Source organism: Pyxicephalus adspersus, chromosome 5, assembly GCF_032062135.1.
Source record: "Pyxicephalus adspersus chromosome 5, UCB_Pads_2.0, whole genome shotgun sequence".
NCBI lineage: Eukaryota > Metazoa > Chordata > Amphibia > Anura > Pyxicephalidae > Pyxicephalus > Pyxicephalus adspersus.
The window spans coordinates 44,169,243-44,196,463 of record NC_092862.1 but is presented as its reverse complement, the minus strand read 5'-3'; the positions used below and the strand labels follow the sequence as shown (position 1 = coordinate 44,196,463).

General features: G+C 35.8%; 2 protein-coding genes across 6 annotated transcripts in view; one reads left to right on the top strand and one right to left on the bottom strand.

Moving 5' to 3' along the window:
• The window catches only part of TTC39C (tetratricopeptide repeat domain 39C), a 61,212-nt gene extending 49,552 nt beyond the window's left edge, over positions 1 to 11,660 (top strand). Inside the window, exons 8-14 of the mRNA XM_072411310.1 lie at positions 1,557 to 1,664; positions 2,261 to 2,370; positions 2,706 to 2,829; positions 3,917 to 4,014; positions 4,431 to 4,535; positions 5,595 to 5,633; positions 5,743 to 11,660. Coding sequence (XP_072267411.1) covers positions 1,557 to 1,664; positions 2,261 to 2,370; positions 2,706 to 2,829; positions 3,917 to 4,014; positions 4,431 to 4,535; positions 5,595 to 5,633; positions 5,743 to 5,832 — 674 coding nt within the window. The 3' untranslated portion in view covers positions 5,833 to 11,660. The remainder of the gene's footprint in view (positions 1 to 1,556; positions 1,665 to 2,260; positions 2,371 to 2,705; positions 2,830 to 3,916; positions 4,015 to 4,430; positions 4,536 to 5,594; positions 5,634 to 5,742) is intronic.
• Positions 11,661 to 14,028: 2,368 nt separating this feature from the next.
• The window catches only part of OSBPL1A (oxysterol binding protein like 1A), a 63,137-nt gene continuing 49,944 nt past the window's right edge, over positions 14,029 to 27,221 (bottom strand). For all 5 annotated transcript variants that reach the window (XM_072411296.1, XM_072411297.1, XM_072411298.1 and 2 more), the window contains 10 exons: positions 25,557 to 25,691; positions 24,638 to 24,735; positions 23,742 to 23,924; positions 22,485 to 22,592; positions 22,316 to 22,405; positions 20,948 to 21,074; positions 20,017 to 20,133; positions 18,811 to 18,934; positions 17,712 to 17,802; positions 14,029 to 15,979 (listed from right to left, as the gene is read on the bottom strand). In XM_072411296.1, coding sequence (XP_072267397.1) covers positions 15,877 to 15,979; positions 17,712 to 17,802; positions 18,811 to 18,934; positions 20,017 to 20,133; positions 20,948 to 21,074; positions 22,316 to 22,405; positions 22,485 to 22,592; positions 23,742 to 23,924; positions 24,638 to 24,735; positions 25,557 to 25,691 — 1,176 coding nt within the window. In that variant the 3' untranslated portion in view covers positions 14,029 to 15,876. The remainder of the gene's footprint in view (positions 15,980 to 17,711; positions 17,803 to 18,810; positions 18,935 to 20,016; positions 20,134 to 20,947; positions 21,075 to 22,315; positions 22,406 to 22,484; positions 22,593 to 23,741; positions 23,925 to 24,637; positions 24,736 to 25,556; positions 25,692 to 27,221) is intronic.

The following is a 27,221-nucleotide window of genomic DNA, read 5'->3' as shown; positions in this document are numbered from 1 at the left end:
TTGGGTGGGGGGTAAATGAAGACAGGAAACATTACAGATGCAATAAACATCATTGGACACCCAATTGACATTTTTTCTGATCTGTCCTATATTTCAGGGGCGCTCAGCTGAGATATATAGCCAAGTGTTATACCAATATTTCATTGGTAATAGTGTCTGGATTACCCTTGGCATCACAGATAGGACTGTTATATATGTGTACTTTTTTGGTAACCCTGTATTTTAGCTACAGAAATGGCTACTACCTTTGTAACTTAACACATAGTCATGGCCCTATATTCAACTTGAAATTAAATGTGTCTCATTAAAGGCTGTTAGTATAAAAGTCATATAGTAAACACTTAATAACCTGGGATCCTAGCTGTCACTCAGTAGATATATCTGGTGTTGTTTTGAGGACACATATTTGAAGGCGTCACTGAACTTTAGGAAACATCTATAAGTATGAATTGTGCAGTACCCTAAAAATTATTTTCTATTTCTTTCTTTCAAAAATAAGACATGCACCTGATATATAAGGAAACTTCTGTGTCTACTGTCTTTTATCAACAGTGTGCGATCTAAGGGGCTACCTTCATTGACCGCTAGTCCCAGCAGATTTGGAAAAAATTTGGTGCTATCCCTACTGTGCAGGTCACTCTTCTTGCTAAAGACCCTAAAATGAGGGGCAAAGTTTTTTTTTTTTTTTACCAACACCACTGCTTTTACACAGATTCATAATGCAAAACAAGGTATTGTAGGAGGTCAGGGAAATAAATCGGCTGCAGGGAAATCAATCAAGCAATACTGGTGACAAGTCACTTACCATCTGTCTGCCTATTTTGCCCCTCCAAAGTTCAGTTTCTCTTTAAAAGTGCACAGGTCAAAGGAACTTCCTTACATTTGTTAAAGTTCTGACCCACAATCTTTGGCATTCCATGTGTGCCCAGTGCAGGATTTTAAGAAGTGCCTTTTAGTTAGTAAACCTTCCCTTGCATAATTTACAGTATAAATGCACTGAAAAGTAACAACTAGAATGCCTGACATTTTTTCAATGGTTTCACTCATCTTTCCTAACACTCTTATTTTGATACCGTTGAATGTCAGAATTAAACTAGGTGGAATTAAAAAGGGGGACTGGAAATGTAATTACAAAGCTTTATATTTTAATATTCGTTATTAGGTATTTTCAAAACAAAATAAATCGTATTAAACAATATTGAAATTTACAAGGTATTAACTCTGCTAGAAAGCTTAAACTACCACTTAAATTGCCCAAAATATTAAAGTTATTATAAATAAAGTTTTTTTTTTATTTTACTAAGTTATGCTTTCCTGGACTTTACCATTTTCACATCTGCTCAGTTTGTCTATTTCCTGTTTGCTGCAAAGCACCTGACAGAGAGGTTTATTTTAGCAGTTTCTGTAAGAGTAAGCAGTGTATTATTCTGCCCGCAGTGCAGTCTTTTTATACATCTATATACAGTAGAGCTCTGCTCAATGTACTGTTACTCATGAGTGATGTTATTAAGCCACCCAGTGGCAGGAATTTATTCATTTTTACTGTTTTTTTTTAGGCTGGTGCAGCATGATCGAAATGAACTTTAAGGATGCCTTTCGATCCTTTGAAAGACTTAAAAATGAATCCAGGTGGTCCCAGTGTTACTACGCCTATCTCACTGCAGGTAAGTATTCTTCTTACATTTCTAGATCACATTTTTGTCTAATTTTAAAAAGCTGACATTAAGGCGATTACAGCTGTTTGCAAATCCCTGGAAAGTTTCTGGATTTTTGCATGAATAATTCATAAAAAAGGACCTTGGAACACAATTTTACACTGCTTCCTTTGAAAACACAATGGTTAAAGCAATTAGGGTCATTAAAGAAAATGTAGGTGAACCTTTGTATTTTATAAATAGGAACATACATTTTGAAATTAAGTTTTATATAATTATATATAAATCTTCTGTTGGACAGTGCAGTTGGATATAGTTTGGTTCAAGTTGTAAACAGAACTATTTCAGTTATGTATATTTTGTTTTAGATTGAAGCACAACATTTCAGCAACATTTAAAACTTATACCTTTACACACCTGTCCTATAGTTAAGGCCTGTGAGCCAACTAAATATGATCTAGGTAACACATTCTTTGAACTATGTCATTTTTGAGTTTTAAAGCAGGAAGAAAATAATATGGTATGATTGTGATTTGTACACATTTCTGCCATTCATCCATGTGTCAAATTTAAAAAATAATAACTTTTATATATTGTGCTTTCAGTGTGTCAAGGTGCCACAGGAGATGCGGATGGAGCACAGGAGGTATTCAGAGAAGTTCAGAAGCTCTTTAAAAGGAAGAACAATCAGATTGAACAATTTTCCGTGAAGAAGGTTTGTATGTAAAATAAGGAGCCTGTTACACAGTAGCCATAGGAAAGTAGGTTTAGTACAGCTGCTTAAAATCTAGAAAAAAAATTGGAATATGAGTAAATAATATTGCCATTGACTGAATGAAGTGTCCTTAGACCTTCTTCATGGTGATGACATGACGTGCTTGATGACTTCATGAACTGGGGTTAGTCGTGCTGTGACCAGATAAGGTGGGGTTAGTCTTGTTACACAGCAATCACAAAAATACAGATCCCAGAAACAACAACTTAAATTATAGTCCTGATAAAGTTAAATACTGGTGTATCCTTACATGAATATATTTCTGTTAATAACAGGGTGAAAGATTTCGAAAACAAACTCCCACCAAACAGCTGTGTATCTTGGCCGCCATTGAGGTGTTGTACCTATGGAAAGCGCTACCCAACTGTTCTCTGTCTAATCTCCAGCACATGAGCCAAGGTATATCTTGCTTTTATTGTGTTTTATAATCATTTTCAGGAGTCATTCCTTATATATGCTAATAAATTATAAGTAACAGAAAAATTGTATATGTTATATGTTGCATGCTATATGACTGACAGCTTTTTATAAGACATTACTTCTTTACTGTCCATTTCTAGTGATATCTGATCTATGTGTAGGTGGTGCCCTAAATAATGAGAGCTTTTCCCATTTACAAGAATACCTATTATTCTTTTTTTTTTGTTTATTGTATTTTTATTAATTTTCACAAAATATACAGAACAAAAAATAAAGAGGGTGTAAACAATTGAATTGAATACAAACTACAACCAAAAGAGGGTGGTGGGTTAGGGAGGAGTATGTTGCCATATACCAAATGTACAGTGAAATAGCAATGGGTAAACAATAATATAAACATTAGTACAGTATCACAGTCCTAGAATGCCTAATATTCCTAATACACACAAATTAGTTTCATTCTAGAAGATAGACTTATCATGGGACAACCTGGGTGATTATTTAGCAAATGTTTCAATCCTGGACCAAGTCTATTCTGAGTTTGTTGGATCACCCAGGTTTCGTGATAGCCTATCTTCTTCAGTCTGGGAGAGCTTTAATAAATTAGACCTATTGTACCTTTATACCTGTAGGCTCTGGTTTAGTAAGCTTCAAGAAAGCTACTCAATGCTTTGGAAATTTTGCTCTTCAGAGTGGCAAACTATTCAGTCACTCTTTAGAGTGACTCTAAACTATTTAACTAATACATTTTGTGTGTATGATGCCAAGAGCAATCCTAATATTCTTTTTAAAGCCCTTTTATTCCAATATGAAGTCCATCAGGATATACATTTATGTGCTCCATTGTGCTCTCTATACAATACAATTGGGAAACAAAATCCTTGTTGCAGTGGTTTTCTGGCCAATACAGTAGCTGCTCGACATTTAAGAAAAACACTTTCTAATATTTGTGTTCATAATATATCAGGTGTTTGTTACTTTTGCCATGTGTATCTCTTCAGACAGTTGTGAATTCTTCAGTAACTCACTTTATTGTTTGTACACCTTTGTATTGTATGAACAAAAGCTTGCCATGAGGTTGTGGACCCCTCTGTTGTTGGATTACGGAATTTGCTGCTTGGTGCTATCCATAAATGTCTGGGAAATGTTGAAGATGCAATTCAGGTGAGACATCAAAAGATATTTGGTAGCAGAGAAAAAATGTTACATTAAATTTTCATTCCAGAAAAAAAACCTCTTCCATTATAATATTATCACATTATCCATGTGATAATATTTTGAAATGCTCATTAAGCAGAAACCTACATATAAGAAGATTGCATTATGTGGACCTGACTTATAGCTATACTTTGTCTCTGTGTATTATAAATCTCAGGTAAAAAAACCTTTTATTTACAAATATAGTATTTGTTTTACTTATAAAGTTGTTTGGACTCATCTTTTGGAGTTTAAGAAAGGGATAGTGGACTGTTTTGTGTGAAAATTTTTTTTCCGGAAGACTGATAAATTATAACTGCTCGTCTGTGCACAAACACCATGATTAGTTTTACATAAGCATAATAGAAATATTTGTCTTTCAGTTCTTTCAGCGTGCTGTGAAAGATGAACTGGGGCGACAGCAGAACCTCTACATACAGCCGTATGCATGCTATGAACTGGGCTGCATTTTGTTGGAGAATCCTGAGGTACACAGGACTTTATAGTTTTCTTTGTTTTAAATGCAGATAGTACAAATACTTCACTTTGTATGAACATCTTGCAGGTAGCTGGCATGCAAATATGTTATGAAGAAATACACCGACAGAAAGGCAAAGTGAGAACATAGATGAGATTATCAGTGTTCTCCATCTTCATCGTCTATTCACAAGGAGGATGTCCTAATTAAATATGGGCACCTCTACCCTGACGGCAGCAATCAGACAGGCCACCTGTTATAGGTGCAGCAGGGCATGCCACTCAAGCTAAATCTGCTACCCCTGGGTTGGGAAGGGGGATCCAAGGGGGATTTATGGGAGCATTAGGTGTAATGTAACACAGTTGTCCAGTAGTTACATTTAAATGATGGGTTAAATGCCAAACTAAAGTTCTACTTCTAAAGAAGCTGAATCAGGCAGGGCAATATTTTAGAAAGGGACAGGCAATGTCACTTCTGCAATATCCCTTCCTATGTGCCTGATTACTGAGTTAACTCTCCAAAAAAGCTTTTCTGTGCATGCGTTGCTCAGCTTTGATTGCCAGGATACCCGGCAATCCTGGCTTTCCCTGTGCTTGCCGGGACTAAATGAACTCCCGCACTCCTGCATGGGAGTTAGGTCATTCTGGCCCGACCAATCAAGATAGCCAAAGATCTCAACGAGAAAGAGTGAAAGAAAAGATGTCCGTGCCCTGCAACAGAATAGGGACAGATGAGTTTAGTGGGTTTGGTTGCCTTTAAAGATAGGCTTGATATAACCCCTCTAAGACAGCACTGCTCAATTATTTTTTCTATCCCAAGCTAGAGATGTGAAAAGCACTTATTATTGTCAGTTGATTTGCAGTACCTTGTCTCCACTAATCAAAGGGCAGACTGGGTTTATAAAGACAACCTATTTCTTGTAGGTCATTGAATGTATGCTCTGTGGATGTAACTGAAGTACTGCAGTGCTTATTTTGTATGTCCAATGGTCCTCAAATAGTTAAGATATATGACGACTCATAATTTGAGTATTTGTATATAAACTTTGCTTGATTTTCTATTTTTGCAGACTGTTGCAAAGGGAAAAACTCTGCTATTTCAAGCCAAGGTAATTTTATTTGTCTTCTAGCATTACACAGGACAGAAATTTGTATGGTCGTACAGTACACAGGCTAAAACTATCGTTTCTTATCATATCCTATTTGTTTTGGCTGTAGGAGGACTTCACAGGTTATGACTTTGAGAACAGACTGCATGTACGGATCCACGCAGCCTTAGCCACTCTCAGGGAGGTGGTCCCTCAGTGACAGTGAGGACGAGACTTCTGTTCCACACAGCTTTCTGTACTTACAACACACAGAAGAGTATCACAATGGCTGACTGTGGATGATACGGGTGACTGAGTATGTTCTCTGAACACCAGCTGTGCCGATATCAAGAGACAATTCGCAGTTCCAGTTAAGCTGAACTGGCACAGAATTATGGCATTTTTAAATAATGTGCGAGACAAAACTCCATCCTGACACCAATACATGAAAATGATTTGCTACAACAGTGAATTTTCCACAGAAGTGTTGTAGTGACTTGTACAAATGTCTGTCCAACCCTTGTAATAGGCACAAGCCGCTGTTCTACTTTCTGCAGCTATACAAATGGCCTTGTGTCCTCTTTTCTTTCTGTTGGGTTGTACAGATGCTGCAGTTACAGAGATAACTGCATTAATATTATGAACTATAAATATCAGTAAGTTGAACTGCTGAGCAGAAAGATTAATTTCTTTAGGAACAAAGTACTCTGCTGATGATCTTCTTCCTACTTTCTGAAAAAAATCACTGCGTTTTAGTTGTTATAAACCCTTGCTAATGCAGACTGATCATTAAAGTCAACCAGACAGTACTATAGTACCCACTGTCTATTGATCCTTGGGCTTTGTCCAGGCTTGGGGTAGTTTGTCCCCTGTTGAGGTTTCAGGAACTGTCCATATGCTGTGCAATTTGAATTTGTCCTCTGCTACTTTCACAGCACCTCACATAACTACATTTCAGATTGCTGTGTGACCTACACTATGCCAGGGGTTGTGGATCACACCTCCTATGGTATTGTTTGAGGTACTTTAGATTTTTCATTTAAAAAATGAAAATAATAAATGTGCATTCAGGCTTTGTTTAAAGCCTAATACCATTTAAAACTATCTTGAATGGTATTAAGAAAAGTTCAAACCTCCTTAATTGCTGTCCTTGCCTGGTTCATTTTGTATACATCCTGTGTAATTTCTAGGTGTCATACAGTATATAATAATGGTTTACCATCTCTTCTTGATGTTTCTATTTAAATGGTACAGGAAGTGAGGGGGAACCTTGCCAGCAGGACACAGGCAAGAAGAGAAAGCATTCTATTAATGTTGCAATTATATTGACCCCAACTCCTCCCCACTTTTCCAAATTTAAACAAAAAACTGTGCATGTTGGCTTTAATGCAATTTTTAAACAAAAGGGGCAGAATATCAGGAGCGGAGTATTTAGTTCATTAGGGTAGGATCGTGCTGAAGGAGCCTGGCTTTTATTGTACAACTGCTTTAAGGGCAGAATAAAGCACATGAAACACAAATTGATGTACATCACCGCACACCCTATGCCTATGTCACAGATGGCTTGCTGTCATGAGTAGTAGGCTATAATGTATACTACTCTGGTAATTTATAATATATTAGGCAAGTGAGGCTACATTTTTGTGTTGTTATCTATTTTGAAAGTTGATAGGGAAGCGACCAGAGTGCAAGGCACAAAGATGGTCCAACATTCCTCAGCAATATTCCAGGAACCTTATGTTCTTACTGGCCAATAAGATTTAAACATCAGACTAGGTGCGAAGCAGAAAGGATATCCAACTCTTACTAAGAACATACAGATACATCTGCTCTCTTTTTTATTTGTTCAACCAAGGCAAAAACATAGGTTCAGAATTAGACTTTAATTTTAAAATTTGTACAATTTTACAAATAGTAACTAAACTCATAAAGATGTTGTATTGTCAATAGAATTCACAAATTTACCAGTGCCCTCTTGTGTTAAAAATTTACATTGCACTTTCAAATAGTGGAAAGTAAACTATAATGAACACGCTGGCTTACTGAATATATTTTATCAAGCTTTGGGGAATATTTTGTTCCATGCAAACGACTACAATACAGCAAGCTTCAAAGAAGAAATAGTAATTAGGCTGACAAGGATACCAAGAAAAATGGATATATTTATATTTTAGCTTGGCCATCAGGCTATTTCTGAGTACAGATAATTAATTGAGTTTATAAGTGTGGAAGGAGACTGTATAATACCTTACACTCTGTATTCATCTAGTACTCATTAGGGAGCAGGTTTACCAGCTGCAAAAAACAGCCCAGTGAAAATGTTAGTAGTCAATTCACTTGTTATATTATTACATAACCATTTTCTAACACAAATCGATTTGTTTCAATGGACATTGATTCCATTACCAGCATATTGCAATAGTACACAAGGCCACCATTACTGCTTGCCTAAACTACCAATTGAAGAAACACAATGCTTTGGTGCTTGTGCTTAGGATATATATTATCTCTACCTGGCATGGCTCTGTTGTCTGCCCTTCTACATAGAAACCCCATCCTGAAGCTCCAAATATACTCGAGTATAAACAGATTTTTTTTATCTTTAAATTGGCATTAGAAAAAGAATCTCTGTTTGGCAGATGACACCTGGTGTCATTCAAGGTTCCTATGCAGTATTTAAGTTTCTGCACACAGTTTTGGATTAGGTGGCTTTCAAAAATAATTTAGCATCCTTTCCAGAATATTTCCAGGACTTTGTCATCTTTTGTGTGATGCCTTACTTGACAAAAAAAGCTGAGTATTCTCCAAAGCATAAACTAAAATATTTTCAACTTCCAAAAAGGCCCATACAACATTATAAAACAGAATGTAAAAAGCTATGAGCTGTGAAGGGAAGTAAAAGGCAATGCAGTTAGGAAGCTGTAATAAATAACTGAAATGCATTTTCTTCTAATTCAGGGATATTTCGAGTGTTGTCTTATAGACATGCCACATTGTTAGTAAATAATTCATGGTGTGCTAAATATGCTTTTTTTAATGTTATTGTTTTTTTTAAGGTGTAAGAAAGTTGATTTGAGCTAGAAAGGGATTATTCCATTTTTACTGTTAGTTTTATGCCCAATATCAATAGTTTTAGGCTAGTTTTATGTATTTATAAAAAAAAGTATTTATTTCCATGTTTGCTGTTTTAGTTCCCTTTTTAAGTAGTGGATATAATGTGTTTTTCTACAAAACATGCTATAATTATAAAGCTCACTTTTTACATCTTCATGTTCATCTTTGTATGCAGGGTAATATGCAAATATGATAAGAATGAGAGAGCACAGATATGTTCTTTCATTAGGTAGAGCGATAAGAATCCTGCTTGCTCTAATATAGCTGTTTTGGGGAATTAGAATTCTTACAAACAAGTTTCAGATTAAAAAAAAAAAAAAAAAAAAGTAATCGTCAGGCTCAAGCCTTTCAGGACACGTAGTAATACCCAGATCACTAGTAGAGGTAGGGTGCAGGAATTGGAATCTATTGAATCTAATCATATATTTGAAGCTGGTGATGTCATTTCTTAACGCCTCATATATCACAGCCGGGAAACACTGTTTTACAATAATTTAATACGTCAAGCTATAAAGATAAAACTCTCCATAATGCTTTCCTAGCTTTCATCTGATTTATCTGTTTGTATTTCGGAACAGTATATATGAGAGATACAATACATTGGAAATATTCAGAATAAGTGATAAACATGGGAGGATTTCTACTCATCTTATTTTCACTGTTTCCATGTACGTTGTGCCTCTATCATCAGATTTTTTTAAAGCAGTTGTTTATTATTGTTAGTAACAAAGGTTCTTCTAAAAAGAAGCCACGTGGTAAAAGAGAAAACATGGAATTCAATAAGTGAGAAATGTGCAAATGGTATGCAATGTGTAATTTTTTTACCAATATGAAAACTTTTTTAGTTCACCTTCTGATCTTTACATTGTCCATTGCCTAAAAAAGATGAGACAAGCTAATAAATATAAAAATATATCCAGGCTATCTATGATACCCAAGTGGGCAACAGTCAATTTAGAGTTAAATAATGACAATTAAATTAGTCTACCTCTGACTTACATAGGGAAGTTTATTGGGAATGATTACAGGATAAATATAGGAGTCCTATATGTGAGTATATATATGGGGGAATTTACATGCTTTTTTAAAAAATTTATCATATCTATGTTTTTATTTAATTCCTTCAAAGTGGTACTGAACTTAAAAAGTGACGATTTGCTATCATGTACATTTTGGCTTTTCCAAAGTAGTACCTTGAAAAACTTTACATTTTGCCTTGAACTCTTCCAAACCTGGTGTTTTAGTATGCCTAGGTGCTCCTTTGATTATAGCTGTATTTCTGCAGAGTGAAATCTAAGACACTGCTTTCTCTCTTACAGTATTGTACATGTCTAATATCACCGACCCCAAACACACACAGCTGCATCCCCCTCAGCTGCTCCCCATCAACTCCAAGCAGACCTTACTCTGAGAAAAAAAAGCCAGCAGACCAATTCAAAATTCCTTAACTATTTAAATTAAAATTATTAACAAAATCAATGAGGAGGGTTGGGGGTGGTGACAATCCATTGGGTCAGTTTCCTTATTTTTCTAGTCTTAGTCTAAGATTTGGTGCTGTTACTACTGTTTTTTTTTTTTGCTGGAGGTTTTGACATGAGTAAACAAAACTCTTCCTCTTTTAGGATGACAACCTGCACACAGAGGTATAGTGCAGTATAAGGCATGGAAGGGTAATAATAGGGCAAAGATTAGCTGCAGACAATACTGGTGACTAGTCGTTTGTTTCCTATCTGACTTTTTTAGGGCACATTTATCGAGTTCAGTTCTTCTTAATTTTTTCACCATCACAAAGGTGCTAACAAGCCCTCTACACAGGTACACAGGGGAGTGACAGGTATTCTTTAAGGAAATATCTGGGATGTATTAGACCCCTTAAGCCTCCACTTCCTTTAATCTGATCAACCATTAGTGATCAGAGCTGAACTTTTGGATTTGTTTGGCCTAAAATAGGAGAACCCCGATGCCATTCTACTCTCCATTTATTTCCTATGCAGTGGTCCCAAGTGCAAAGGGACATACAAAGCAAGATGGGAGCAGGAATAGGTTATGGAGGACGTATTAACCAGAATGAGAGTCTTACCCTGCAAATATTCTGCACAAAAAAAATTGAGGCGCTGCCCCACAATGGGAAGCTTAGTAAATTTTGCTTGTAACTGTTCCAGTAGGCTGATTAGGACTATAAATATGTCTATACTTTAAATATGAATTTCATAAAGAAGAAAATTACTCAGAACTGTTTGGCCTGGTTGAGTTTGAATAAGTGGCTCTCCAAGAAAGCGTACAACCATGGGTGTTTCTGTTATTTTTTGTTTTCTGATATAAATGCTTTTTTTTATAAATACATTTTGTTAGTTATAAATGTTCATTGATTAACTTGTCTTAACTTAGTTACTACAACATATGAAATGGTCATTGGACTTCTTTCTTTCAATGGGATTTTAACGAATATTCCCCACATTACAGTTATTCATAATGGCAAAACTTTGAAAAAATACTTGAATGTTTGTTTTTATCTCATCCTTAACTAAATTCCCCTAAAACAAAAAATGGCGTATTGGGTGAAGTGGTTTAGCTAGCTTGTTATGACAGCTTGAATTAATTTCATTGTTACTGGAACATGATGTTACACAAGTAGTATTGTCTCTCTTAGATTGTGCCGGTGATGAGAAGAGTTGGTCAGTAGTGGGTGGCTTTGGGTTACAGACTCGGAGGCATGGTCTAATAGCAATAAAATAGTACAAAGTACAGCATACACTGAATGGCCTATTTATTTCTTGTCCATCAATCAGTATGTTTAGTTTTTAATAATTACAGTTGGAACATACATTGGAATTGGTAGGTGTTACAGGAAACCTAGAATATTTATTGTGGTGTAATGTAAAGAACTCACACTTTTATATTTCTGAGAAGAGAATAAAAGGAATCAGATCTTAATTTGTGTCCTGTATTTATTGTTGTAAAGTTGTAGATTTCTTGTGTTCTCCTTTTTGTTATTTCAGGATTTGCCATTGGCTGTTGGTTCCACCTCTCATTTAAATATGACAAAACTGAGTAAAATCTCTTAGGTAAACCCCTAGGTGTCAAAGTATTTAAATTATGTAAACTTTTCATTGTCTTTATTTTAAAGATTGTTCAAATTTCCAAAACTGATTTTTAGGTAGTTTTAAAAAAAAGGACCCCCCCCCCTTTTTTTGCAATGTGTTCAATCGGGGAGATTTCCCTTCTCTTCCTGGGGGCAGGGACTCAAAGGAAATCCCTAATGGGGACAGGGAAACTAAACAAAAAACAAACAAGAAAACAACTTTTAATCCTGCCTTTAGTAACAACATTGGGCCTGATTTATTAAAGCTCTCCAAGGCTGGAGAGAATACACTTTCATCAGTGAAGCTGGGTGATCCAGCAAACCTGGAATGGATTTATTCAATGTTATTTGCTATTTGTTAGCAAATGCTTTGAATCCTGGATCAGATCCATCCCAGGTTTGTTGGATCACCCAGCTTTACTGGTGAAAGTGTATTCTCTCCAGCCTTGGAGAGCTTTAATAAATCAGGGGCCATTGTGTCTTTATTAAAGATATTTCTCCCTACCTCCTGTGTTGGTGTCAATGTAGTCAACACCCAAGACCAGTCATTATTTAACACCGCCTTTCTGCATGCATCACAATTATTGGGGATTTACATTTTTATAATTTTACCCAAGATATTAAATGCATGACGGGAATGGAATAGCTAGATGGAAATACAGTAGTGTTCGCAGTTAGCAATTCCACAAAGGTGAGTGGAAGTCTCTCCCACTGACGATGTGATGGTAGTAGAAGAATTGCCCGTGTGACATCAGCCTCATAGAGCTATATTTTATTGGGGGACAAAATTCTTATTAAAGAATGTAAATAAATGTTTGACATATTGGAAAGTTGACCTTGTTTACCGACTTCCATGAGATCTATTGCATGACTAATGTTTCAGGAACTTCCCATGGGCAGGTGGGGCTGGTTGTAGATATGGGAAATGAGTTTTCTATGAATATTTCCTTCAAAGTGAATAAATATTTTTTTTTTTAAATGCATGCATTCACATTCTGTGTTGTGATGCAGTTTCCAGCACTTTTAAATGTGTAAAGGCCATGTATTCCCTGCATTTTTCTAATCTAAAAAAATCTATTTGTGCTGGCATATATACTACATTAAAAGCACATTTTACTGCATTGCCATTAATGTCTTTAGGCCCCATGCTAATGTAGTAAAATCAATGCAGGCTTTGTTTTCTGTAACACACTCCACTGCAGCAAACAATTGTAAACCAACTGGTTTGCGCTGCACCACAATGCTAAATTTGTTGCAGCGTACCTGTTTTTTGTGTCATCAATCTGATGGAAAACTTTTTCTGAACATTATACATATGATGAAGATAGACCTGTGCAGTAGCAAAATAATCTCATTACTAAACCTATAATGATTGGGCTGAATATGTCAAATAGAAATATGAGACTGGGAAATTGTATGCACATTTGTCAATCAAGGTTACAATGCCTTGAGTTCCAGGATAAAATAAAAACACATTTATTGTAGTAGTAGTTGTTTTCTTACCTCTCTCATTGGCAGATTCCCCCAACGCCTCTTCTGTCACCCTGCGTACAGGTCACCCTGGGGTTAGTGGCCAGTCCTTTTTACTTTCCCACTAGTCCCATTTATCCCTTACAGTTCAGCGGTAGTTCCACTCTAAGCATAGTTGCCCTTGGCTTTTTTTTGCAGCTTCTCCAAAGGAAAGACTTACACTTGTAGGGGTTATTTTGGTCTGCCTTTTTTCTTTTACTTTTTTGTTATTAAGAGAGAATGAACTACTTTCTACATTGCAATAATGTCTAAATCAGCCTTTCCCAACTCTTTTACTAATAAAATGGCAACTCTTACTATTAAAAAAAAACCCCCAAAAAAACTTGGAACAACTTTTAGATTTCAAGGAAACTGCTAAGACCAACTAGTTGGGAATCAGTGGGAAAAATGCTCCCACATTAGTGATCAGTGGGAAGAATGACCCTTACATTGATGGTCAGAATTCCATTCCTACAGACCTCTAAAACAAGAATTGGTGCTCTGCAGCTGACTCTGCCAAGTGGCATTGACCCTGAAACTAGGTTGGTACCATCTAATGGGAGGTCAATGAAGCCCCAACATCCTCTAGCTGAACTCTGGATGAGAATGGATGGTTAGAATAATGCTTCATGAGGTGTAGGAACATTTCTGTCATCAACAAGTAAACAATTGAATGGGTTGTAGTCATTATATGATGTTTATGACAAAAGGTTTAAAAAAAATGACTTTTTTTCAAACTTTATTTTAATGCTTTTAAGTAGCAGCATTCGATTTCAAGATGACATTAATATAATTCTCCAAACAATTATCATGGCTAACAAAACAGACTCCTAGGATTGCTTGCCCCAAAGATTTGAAGACTATACAAATCATTCTAAAACAGGCACCTCGCATAGAAATGAGATACAAATATATGCAGATATATTTAGGATATGTATACAAATGTACATGTTACAAGGTTAAATTCACACTAGAGATGTGTCTAGAAAAAGAAATGTATTAGCCTTTGATGGATTGGGCTGCAATTTTTATCCCTGGGCCTTGCCACACTGTGTTGCAAAGAATTTGGAGATGACACAGCAAGGACAATATACATTTTGTTACTTATAAAATAGCATTTTATGATATATCTTCTTGATTCATATTACATCTTTGTAACAGAAGAGTTGAAAGTTTTCCAAAATTTTGGCTACAGTATGAAGTTGTCTGAAAACATTAATAAAGTGAATATCCAGCCAAAATGTTTTCTTATTTTTAAACAAAGCAGTAAATGATTACACACTCCCTGTTTTACTGGCATCCATGGCTATTTTGGAGACTTACCTTCACTTCCTGTCCTGCTGAGAGTGTTTCACTAGAATGGGAGTCTGCTAACTGAAACACTAAATAAATAGCAGTAGCAGAACAAAGGCAGGCTGGAATTCCTGACAGATATTTATGTCTGTGTGGTTGATGCACATTTTCCATTTCTTCCTTTCTTGTGAAATCATTAACAGGACAAGGAGTGAAGAGAAAGTGACTTCAAATTCTTGCCCTCTTCCTCAACATCAAGTATATCATATGTATCTGCAACAATACTCCAGTCCAAGGAGCAGCCAGTTATCTTTGTTAGAAAAATATTGTATCCTTTTGTACAGTATTGATTACAATGTCCATAACCCACACAGTGTTCTAATTAAAGGTTGGAAATATTGTGCTTTATAGGGCACAATTCCCAAATCCATCTTGTTTCTACTGTATGTGTAAAGAAATATTAGATAAATTAGATAAAAAGCTTTTAGGAATTTAGATCCTAATTAAAAAGTAAAGATCACAGGACCTTTCTTTGGTTGGACAGAGTGGATCTAAGATGTCTTACTTTCATATTAGGTGCACAGGACATGTAATATCTGTTTGTTCAGTACATGTTCAGTTTTACTGTCAAAAGTATACATTCTATATTCAGTTCCTGATTACACAGATAAACAACATCAAGACAAACATGAATAAAATGGCTGTATCGATCTCCGATATTTGGTAGAAATATAGAGTTAAGACACAAACAAACTTCAGACCAAGTACAGACATATACAAACACACATATTAGAATGCTGGCCTCATCATTGGACATACATATCCCCAGTCCTGAGGAAAGATATCCATAGGGGGTGCTGCTTAGTAATAGAAATAAAATTAATATTTCACATAAAACACTATGACCCATTGTGCTTATATCACCCATTCCACAGACAGGCTCATACCTGCCTGAATCACCTGGGAGAAATCACCTGACATTTTTAAACATTCTTCAGGCTAATGAAAATAGTATTATCAGACGGATATCTGCTGCAGCTAAAATTTTAGATGCTAGGATGTGAGCCTAATGGCTTTCGGCACCAGTAAATTTCCTACTGGTGGTTGGAGTAATAAAAATGTTTCACTCTATACAGAAGGCAACTAAGCCAGTAGGACTCTTATTGTAAATGCTAGGGGGTTGAGAAGGTGCAATTCATGACGCCAGAACACACAAGTCTACTTGTAATACAATTGTAAAAGACTCCTCATGTCAGTCTGCCATTTTCAATAGATGTCCGGGAGGCCTGTGTAGTTCCTGTCCCAGTACTTTCCAGAATACAGCCAGTCCTGTGCATTGATATGTGGATTAGGGCCCTGATGAAACCACCTGTTTAAATGATCAAAATGATATGTATATTATAGTAATGCAATGCACATATGTACAAATATACAACAGTCCCCATTTTCTATTTTGTTCAAAAAAAGCATGCATTTTATCCTGTATTCAGTCCACACAAATTTAGTATTTTGTTCTTTGACAGATCTTGGCTGTATAAACCACCTGGTGGCTTATTTTATCTCCTCAGTGATCCCAGATGTCAGATCTCTGATACCAGTCCTGAGTTCCTAGCTAAAACCTACTGCTGAGATTTTAAATGGATTTTAGAATAATAATAATGCAGAACGCACGGGAAGCGGAACCAGGAACTTTGACGGTGAAAGTTTTGACACTAAAATCTCACAGTGATACAAAAAGGCAGGCAACAATTCAATACAACATTATTTACCAAATCAGAATACATGCTTAGGGTAAAATGTAAATTTGACAAATTTTTAGAAACATGATTATCTACAACATCTTAGTAACTGCAAAGAAAAACTATAGTGACCAAAATCAAGAAAGAGAAGTTAGCAAGTGAACCCCGAGCATTAGAATGGAGAGGAAAGTAATTTAGGTGACTTTAAATGTGGCTTAGTCGTTGCTGCCACTCACTGGTTTGGGTGTTTCAGAAACTGCTGATCTGTAGGGGATTTTTACATGCAATCATCTCTGGGGTTTACAGAGAAGGGTCAGAAAAAGAAAATATATATGTAAGTGGCAGTTCTCTGGGGGAATGGCCTTGTTGATGACAGGTCAGAGGAGAATGGCCAGATTGGCTACAATGATAGAAACAGAGACTCAAAATGGCCACCTGTTACCACCCAGGTATGCAGAAGAGCATCTCTGGATGTACAACACATTGTACCTTGAAGAAGATGGGCTACAGTGACAGCAGATCGCCATGGGTGCCACCATTGTCTGCTAAAAACAGGCACCTAAGACTACAGTTCCACAGGCTAACCAAAAATTGGATAAGAGAAGATTTGAAAAATCTTGCCTGGTAATGAATGTCATCTTCTGCTGTGACATTTAGATGGAAGGGACATAATTTGGCATCAATGACATGAAAGCATAGTATCAGTGCTTCAGGTTGGTGGTGGTGTAATAGTGAGGGGAATATTTCTTGACACCCTTTGGCTCTTTGAGCCCCTTAGTACCAATTAATTATTGTTTACCTGCTACAGCCTACCACAGTCTTGTTGCTGGTCAAACCCTTTGTGACCACATGAATTACGCAATTCTATCATAAAAAGGGGGTATAATCATGTACTAGCAAGGTATACCTTGTAAAGTGGCCAGTGAATGTACTGTAAATGACATCAAAAATGTAATTCTGTAACAAAGCACACTAAAGTGCTCCCTAAATTTGTGCTTTTTCTTTAAACAAAACACAATTAACAAACAAAACCTGAAAGGGTTTGAATATTATTAGTTAGGTAATCCAGCCGCTCGGTTACTGGTTCCTAAACAACCAACATCAGCAGATTTGACAGTGGGTGGCAGTGAGTGGTACTGAACCAGCAACTGCCGGCACCTATTATTCTCTCTAAGTGGCAATGGGGGAGAAAGACAGTATGCATTGAGTGTGTGTAGCCCATACATGGAAAACAGTGATTTAATAAGGCCTTCCTGAGCTAATGGGCCAGAGACAAATGCAACAACTTTAAGAAGAACAAATGTTTGTTCCACAAACACAGACCTCATGTACAGGAACACAAACTATAATGCTAGTACCTACCTGGTTTTCCAATCTTCATCAGACTTGGAGCGATTCTTACGTGCTGCTCTCTGCTTCTCTTCCAACCTCTTCTTTTCCTCACTTGCGGTGTCTTTAAAGAAAAAGATTTTATATGATGACATTTATCATTTATTTATATAAATAAAAATTAGTCTCTTCTTAGAAGTCTCTTAGAACTTTCCCTTCACTCCTTATCCTGTTAATGATTTCAACAGAAAGGAAGAGATGGAAATGTGCATCAACATCATGTGCTCCTACTTTCTGCTCATTTAAAAGAGCGCTCAAAACCCATTTTTTCAAACTTGCCTACCCATCTTCTTCTGTCTTTTGAAACCATCACTACTTCCCACCACTACATATCTCCCATCCTATTGTGTGTGAAATTCACCCACCTACTAGATTGTAAGCTCTTCGGGGCAGGGTCCTCTCCTCCTATATCACTGTCTGTATTAGTCTATCATTTGCAATCCCTATTTAATGTACAGCGCTGCGTAATATGTTGGCGCTATATAAATCCTGTTTATTAATAATAATAACAACAACAACACAGACAAATATCTGGCAAGAACTCCAGCATGCTTTTTCTCTGCTACAAAATATTTCTTCAGTGTTGCAGTTGGCAGACTCCCGTTCTAGTGAAACGCTCTTAACAGGACACGACGTGAGGGTAAGTCTCCAAAATATATTTAAATAATTTATATGGCAAACATAAAAACTGCCAGTTTTCCAGTGTGAAGTTTAAATGGAATCTTTGTGGGAGGGCTTTATAGTGGAACTGAGCTAAGAAAACAAAGATTAGCTATGTCATAAGGGACATTTACAATTTTTATTTTGCCCTAGAGCTGCAATGAAAAATAACCCTCTGTCTGGAATTACTTATAAAAGATGGTAGAGTAATTTCTGGTGTTAGTGTGTCTAGGTACTGCTGTAAATGTTCGCAAACGTGATTTTGTCTAAGACTGCTGCCTGATTTTGTCACTACTGTGAAAAAACAGGAGCGGCAGATCTCATCGGTCACTATCTATACAGGTTAGCTTTAAGTCTTGGCAGATCTCCATTTTTATTTAGTCTATGGTCCTAAATTTTTTAAAGCATTTACCTATGTCTCCATTTTCCATTGCCCTTATATCAGGCCGTAGTCTGCAGTCTGTCTTAGGAATGACACTTTCCATGCCCTTTTCCAGTTCATTCAATGCCATAGCAAAGAGAGTGAAGTTGTACATCTGAAATCACAAGCAATAAAATAACTGATTTTACATTCACACAAATAAAAGTGATCCATACAATGAAACGTGTCAATGCAGCTTCATTTGCAAACTTGTTTTCTTGTACAATATATAATTATATTTTTTTGGAAGGTAGCTGTATGTGTCTATTCCATGTAAAGGTTTTGCTTCTATGCTGATCAATGTCTTCCAGATCAGGATTGCCTTTTGCAGTCTCTAATTAAATGAAACCCTAATATTGCTCTTTCTAATAATTATTTTGTGATTTTAACCTATGCATGGCTCCTCAGGGGCAATGTTATTTACTTACTCACATTTATGTGCTTCAGTAATGTTAGTGTGTAGCTTTTAAAAGAAGTTGAAGTGTGAACCCAAAAAACCCAAAACAATAAAAACACACCTTCAAACCCGCAGATCATACACACGTAGATTGGGAAAAAACATGCCAATCTCACTGCGCATGCGTAAGATCAGCAATTTTTTTCCCTATTGATGAAAGGGCTCCTTCTGCGCATGCCCCAGATGCTCAGGCATGCATAGAAGGTGCAGCCCATTCATTCTTGATTGCCTAGGTGATCGAGAATTAGGGGGCGGTGCAGCAAAAAAAAAGGTGTTGTACTAAAAAAAACACAAACAGAATTTTTACTTTAAATAAAAGCATTGTCTACCCTTTTAAATAAAGTGAAAATTCTGAGTTTAGGTACGCTTTAACTGGTCAGTCCTCCCAAAGGGGTAATCTAATTATAAGGGGTGCCTGGTGGAAATAATTAATCTATCTCTGTATGTCTTAGATGCTCACATAGCAAGGTCTTGCTTCCATAGTTTTGCCCATCTTGAACCTTTGGATGTTTTCACCAACATTTCCCACCTGTTCCAGCACCACCTAATGAAATCCTAATTATATATTTGATAAGACAAAAATAGCAAGGAGAGTAATAGCCCCACATAATGACCACAGGAGACCCAGGGACTCAAGTGCAGAGAACTCACCAAGACTCCTAGCAATTTAAGACATTGTTATCTGGTGTAAATCTCAAACATCCATCACAAGCTGAGGTATCAGTTGGGGGTGAGCTGACCTGTGTAGAGTTAGGTGGACGAGGTGCTATTCGCCACAACAACGTGCTCCCCGGAATAACCTGTACACTCTCGGAATCTGGTAGTGGCATTTCATCAGGCTCTTCTGTACTTGCAGCCTAGAAGATGGAAATGAAAAGGAAAATATTATCAATAATGTGGACTTTTTCTTATTTACAGAGACGTTAACATAAGTTAGCATAAACAATTGAACAGAATCTGTACAAAGAAGAAATGTAAAGTGAATATCAACACCACAGACTCATCCCACAGTTTTCCAGACTGAATTCTGGTCCCTTAGATAGGACTGCACACCCAGAGCCACAAAAATCTGTTTATTGTCATAGCAGGCCCTGTGAATGTGGCTTCTAGTTCTCTGAAGAAGGATGCCATTATCTCAGATCAATATAATAAACAGTTTAAATTGTCTTTACAAATTATTTAAAACTACAAAACTAAGAGAAACCTAAAAAACAGTTTAAAAACAGAAATATAATCAAACGGAGTAAGCCATTTACTAAAACATACAAGTGCACTATTATTCACAGTCCCCAAAGGTTTTTAAATTCTCCAAAGCTTTGCAGTAAGGGCTTTGAACACAAGTGGACTTTTTACACAATTTAACATACGAACTATCAACATCCTTTCATGTAGTAAATATCAAATCTTAGGAAGAACCCCCTGAGATCTTCAGTACTGGTCCTACTGGAGTGCACCGAGTATAAAAAAACAAGGATATTAAATATAAAATTATATATGAACTGATATGAGTTGTTCTCAAACATGTTATCGTACATTAGGTGTATAATGGGAGACGCATAATCCAAGACATGCTTAGGAATATCACAGCAGATGACTGTGTTATTATCATGTGGATACTAATATTTTACAAATACCCAATATGTGGATAATATTTGCTTTATACAAATTTACCTTGTTCAAATTTTTCTTCTCGTCTCCGTTTTTCTTGTCGTTCTTTTTATATGAGTCAAATGCAGCTGGATCAATACAATAGAGACACTCTGTCCACTTTCCATAGAGAGCACATAGCTTCTTTTTACTGCATAAAGAATGTAAACCACAAGAGCTAAATATACATATTAAAAGCAAGGACACCAAATGATGTGTTGTTACAGTAAAAACAGTGTGGGCTCCTGTATACCAATCTTACCATGTACACTTGCTTACCACATTTAGGCATTGTACTGCAATCCCATAATAGCTTCATTGCATATGAAGCTTCAAAAGGTTGAAAGGAAGCAGCAGGGCAATTTTGATCTTCTACTAAATTATAAATATGTAGTAATGCACTAATGCATATTCTTCACTTTCATTTTTGGAACGTGAATATTTTCATCACTTCATACACCACTCTCTCTCTATATATATATTTATATAATTCCAAATTACATACTTTGCATAATAGGCTTTTTTTTTGCTAACTAGAAGCTTAGTATTATTTGTATGTTTATTATTAGCTGTGTGCATCAGACCAATTAAATTGCTTTTAAATATTAACATATTCTTAGCAAGAAGTAAATGGGTTTAAACAAGTACTGCAGCAGGCACTGTAGAGCAACACATCTTAAAAGCACTGTAAAGGATCAATTTGACAGGCATTCTTGTCAAACAGAAAACACAACATTTAACCTGCTCTGTCTGCAAGTTTATGCACAGGAATAAAACGTACTATGTTTGAAGAAATGCAGCACAACTAACACAACCTTTGTTCTGTCATGTGTACTGCTCCATTAAAATCATTGGCACCTTGCTGAACTGCATTTATTGTGCATTTCAAAATGTACAAACATTTGTGTATAAGAGCCCAAAGGTGGCTCTCTCGGCAGCTGAGCTCCCTCTGCTACCCCATTCTAGTAGTTACTTCCCAGCTTTCAGTTTTCTTATTAATACTGTATAATGGAGAAGAGGTTCTCTACTAGGAGGAGAAAAATGGTGAGCAGAGTTGCTGAGAGAACTTAAACAACTTTAGTGCTCCCACTGTGGATTTTGCAAAAAAAATGGCTCCATAGTTCCTGCTGCTACAGACGTTACTGGGGTTTGTTTAAAGGCTAATTTCTGCTTGTTAAGAATATGTAAATACTTGACAGACAATAGCTTGGTCACAGGTTGCTTTCAATGCATATGGAAAATAGTTGACTGCAAGTGGTAAATGTGAAAAATATATATTCTAAATAAAGTAATAGAAACAAAAGTTTATAAACATGTATCTTTATTAGTAGAAATAATATAGAATACTAAAACAACAATACACATTACTTAAAATAGAACTGGTGAACATACCTTTTATCTTGGATGTATCCTTCTACTTTGTGCAATTCTTTTCCAAACAAACCACATGGTTTAAAATTTAAAATGCACTTATCACCAGTCCTGCAAACAAATAACTACATTTATATTCATTCTTTTTAGGCATTGGAAGGCAGGAGGAAAAGGAGTACCAACTACTTACTTGTGATTAGTGATTTCCATGTTACCATACTGTTCAATCCATAGCTTGCCAACAATGATATTATGTACACAGCAAGTTGGGTTTGTCCAGGTATAGAATTCATTATGTCTGCGAAAAGGAAACATACCTACAATAATAATTTTCAATGACAAATCAATTTTTAGCATATCACCTTGGCCATTTTGTTCTTCTTTCTGATACTATAGGTCATTCCTGCGAGGTTTTTAATTTATCCTAAATATTTATTTTTAATATAAAATATATTGTATGTCAGGTACCCTGATCCTTTATACAAAATAGGATGATAGGTATCCTAAAAATATAAGCTTTAATACTAAGTAAAATTAATCAGATAACTGTAAATACCTTTATGGCTGTGATTATGTAGTAAGAACCTTATTTTAAAAATCACACATTACTGGCTCTTTTTGCTTAGTTGTGTTGTACAACTGACTGGGTGCCATTCAGCTCAAAACAGAGAAAAGAGTGAGTACTGTATAGTGAGAGCTAACTTTCATTCTATATATTTCAATGTTTTATTGATTTTCAGTGAAAACATAACAAGGTATATAAACATCACATACAAGAACGATGCTAACAGAAACAAAGGCTGCATAGCATCAAAATATACTTTTATCCTAAATCCTGCAGGAAACGTTTGTTTGTTAGGTTGGGCCCTAAATAATTAATTATTCTTACTCTTTAATACCAAAATGGAGTTGGTTTCCACACAAATAACTCGCCTAGATAGCCTTATTAAAACATAAGAAACCTTTTTTTACCACTATGTTTTGTCAGTAACCCACATTTTCTGAGCTTATGCAGTGTTCTGCCCAGAATTTTTTTCAAGCAAGATATTTTCTATTTCTATTGCTCATCCATTTGGTATGTCCATTTTCCCATTGTCTTTTGCAGTATGCCCCAAAAATCCAGTGCCCCTATATGGTTTGAAACTTCTTAGTAACCACCCAAAAACCCCTGGCAGTTACTGAAAAGTGCCGGGCTAAGCTGTTATTGGACATTAAAAGGCAAGAAGCAGAGTTATGAGTTATATTTTTCTGTTATTCTGCTTTACCCTTTTATTAGCATGCTTCTTTTTGAGCACATTAGTTATTTAGACTGCAGGAGGCATTTTATTTGAAATACACTTTAATGATGTATTAATGATTTTAGGGATACATTTATTTGCTTCTTTTATATTTAAACAAGTTTATATATTAGATTTATACATTTAAACATATTTATAAATCTACTTACTTGGGAAGTTCCAATGTGATTATTCCTTTGGGTTCAGCTTCTACACTCTTGCCCCAGAATTTGAGTTTAGGATATATTGATCCATGAAAAACAAAGTCACTGTTAAGGCCTTCAGCATGGAAAGCGCTAATCGGTGGGTGGTGACTGACTTGTTCAGAAATTAATCTAAAGCCAAGATCCTCACTAAAATAAAAAAAAAACAAAAAAAAAAAAACAGGATTTATGTAGTGCCAACATATTATGCAGAGCTGTACATTAAAAAAGGTTGTAAATGACAGACAGGTACAGACACAGGAGGAGGAGAGGACCCTGCCCAGAAGAGCTTACAATCTAGATTTGTAAAATGTCAGCAGAGCCCCAATCTACGATATATATATCTATATATATGTGTCTATATATACCTAGACTACACACACATACATACGCATACACATACATACCCTATTTCCCCCATTCATAATTGCTTGCTACTAAAAATAGGAACTAAGCAGTATAGAACAGTCATTGCAGGTAGTGCATCATACAAAAAAGCAGATTTAACCTGGGAGGGTAACGTTATGAAAACATAATTATTTCATATTGAATGTTTTCTACCTCTAAAGGTTACTAAACGCCCCTGGTACAAACCACTTTTCAACTTAGCTTGTAATCTCAGGAAACCCCTTACAAAGTTTTTCTCTTTTAAATGTTTACTTTCTTTTCATAATTCATCCTAATTATTCTCTCTTCAGATATTCATTCTATTCTTCTGACCATCTGATTTGGAGGTATTAGCAGGGTATGTTTATTAAGCTTGCACATATTACATTTCTCAGACTGCATCTCACTCCCATCAGAAAGAAAGTGACATCCACTCTTTTCTCAAATCTATTACTCAGAATCAAAGTTTCTCTTACCGTACTAACTCGTATGTTTCCCCAAGAAGAGGATTAAAAGGTTTCCCTGTGCGTTCCCATTGTGACGCTACAGCTGAAACTGCAAAGGCCACAACACACTGTGTGGGAGATGAAAGACATAAAAATAATGTATCACAGCCATGTGGTAAAACAATTCAATAATAATAATTATTTAATACTATAAATATATAAGTATATATAAAATATACACACACAAACGGTATGTCTGATGTTATAGTAACATTTATTGTATACAGAAATATTTCTTTACACTTAGTTACTTAGAAGTCATGTCCCAAGATAATTACCTATTTAACCTATTCTATCTATTCTAGCTATTAAGGCCAACCAAATAAATGGCAACATATCAGGTGATTACCAAGAATATACAAACACAAAATGAACACAGCTTGTATCAGTCTTACATTAGAAAAAAGACCTAGGTCAAACCTAAGTGCTGTGTTTTGTAGAGATTTCCAAACAAGGTGTTTTACCTGAAACTTCCATACACTGTAGTTAGTGGAAACCAGCATTCCAAAAATACAAAATGCCAATTTTTATCATACCTCATACCATCTTGTAAAATAAACCTACTACCATTAAAATGAAACACTGTGCATGAGAAACATGGAAGCTGCTATTGCTAACATTTCTCCAAAAATATTAGCTGCCTGGCAATTTCTGTCAGTGGGTGTTCACTAAGTAATAATTCTAGTGGATGATTTTAACATTCAGGGAACTAGCATTTTAAAAAGAATGCAGCTTACATATTTAAGCTATATACACTTTTCTTTAAAATAAGCATTTTATTCTCATACACACAACATTAAATTCTATTAGTCTATTTTTCTACATTCTAGTCACTTTCGGATAAAGAGAAAGAAATTATATAATAAATATATGGAATATTTCAAATCACCTGCATTCGTTCCATAGGGTTGGAGCAGTGGTTTGCTTTGTGAATGAGGTATGTGTGCTCCATGTATTCAGAGAGGCGTTGTAGAAAGCTCAGCGGCTCATTAAATATAACAGGCATTGTAATTTTTGATAATTCCTGTTTGGTGTAAAAACAAATAAAGTTAAAAGTCTTCTTTTAATAATGTAAATCATATGCTTTATCGGATATAAAATATTTAACCTAATGTCTATAAAGAATAGAAAGCAAAGGACAGAAGGCTTTATACCATTAGCATATGGTGTAACCAGCAAACTATGTATATAAATATTATATAAATTACAATTTTACTATTTTAAGTGTATTTGACATGTATCTGCATATGCAAAAAGCAAATAATTTTTTGTATGCAATCCCTTCCTTCCAAGCAGTGGACTGGCTTTGGATTATGTAGAAATCAAAATGATTTCATAGATGAGGGGCAGTCCGAATGCACGTGCAGTCTGCCTAAAAATGCCCATTTCTTCAGACCACCCTAGGTAATCCCTGTGTGATGCTGAGACCCCATGATTGAAGGAACTGAAATCTAATGAATGAAGGGGGTGGCACAGGCAAAAGGAGGTAAAACCTAACTGAAGATGGATAACCACCAGCATGGAGGGCTCAATCTGACCTGGTAAAGCTTTTAATTTACAATATTAGAAGCTCACCATGTACAATATTAATACAATTTTGCAAGGGTAAAGATAATGCTAGAGTTCAAAATTTTTTAATGTAAATTTTTACTAATATTAGTTTTAAAATGACTAGCAGCAAACAAGAACAAAAAAATAAAAGCAATACAATGCTCCCCCACCCACTAAACTGGATACCCTTTTATTAAAGCACCAAATAACTCACTGTTATAACACCAGAAAAATTACAAGAGAGAATAGAGATTTAAAAAAAAAAAAAAAGATTTGGAGGAATGGAGGGAGCCAGAAAAAGCAGGGTATGAGCCCTGCACAGCAATAGGCTACTTGGGGCAAGATCTCCATCTTTACCATCTCCTATTTAAGACAGGAAAAAAAGATAAAGGAGATTTTAAGGCTATTCAGACAGGTCCACTATAATCTCCAGCAGGGATTACTAGTAAAATGAAGCATCTCATGCAGTTTTTCTACTATAAGGTACCAGTGTGTAAGAAATCTTTAATAATTTTTAAAATTTACTGTGAACATAGGGCAGATAGATACACTGAACTAATATACAGGTCTATTTATTGTAACTACTTGTATTGTTTTCTATCCTTTCAAAACTTTTACTTGAAATATTGCAGATCATAATTTTGAAATACTGGTATTGGTAGTGCTAGTGTTCTAGTTTCAGTGTATCAGCACTTATGCTTTAAACCTATGCATCTAAGGAGCTCAAAGAGCTTGTGATGGAGAATCCATATGTGGCTTCCTATCCGCTAAGCACAAGCACATTACAGCTTACCTGAATTTTTTTTGCAAGTAGTAAAAAGCAAGTGATGAATGGCACAGACATTCTGGTATTGATACGACACCGAGCAGCCAGTAGACCATACGTTAGAAATAAGTTTTATGCTGGTTAACAACTTAGTATACCAATCAGTACAGACTCTGTAAGACTGACAAGGCAGACTCTGTAGGAAATCCTACAGAATATCAATACAGCGGTGATATG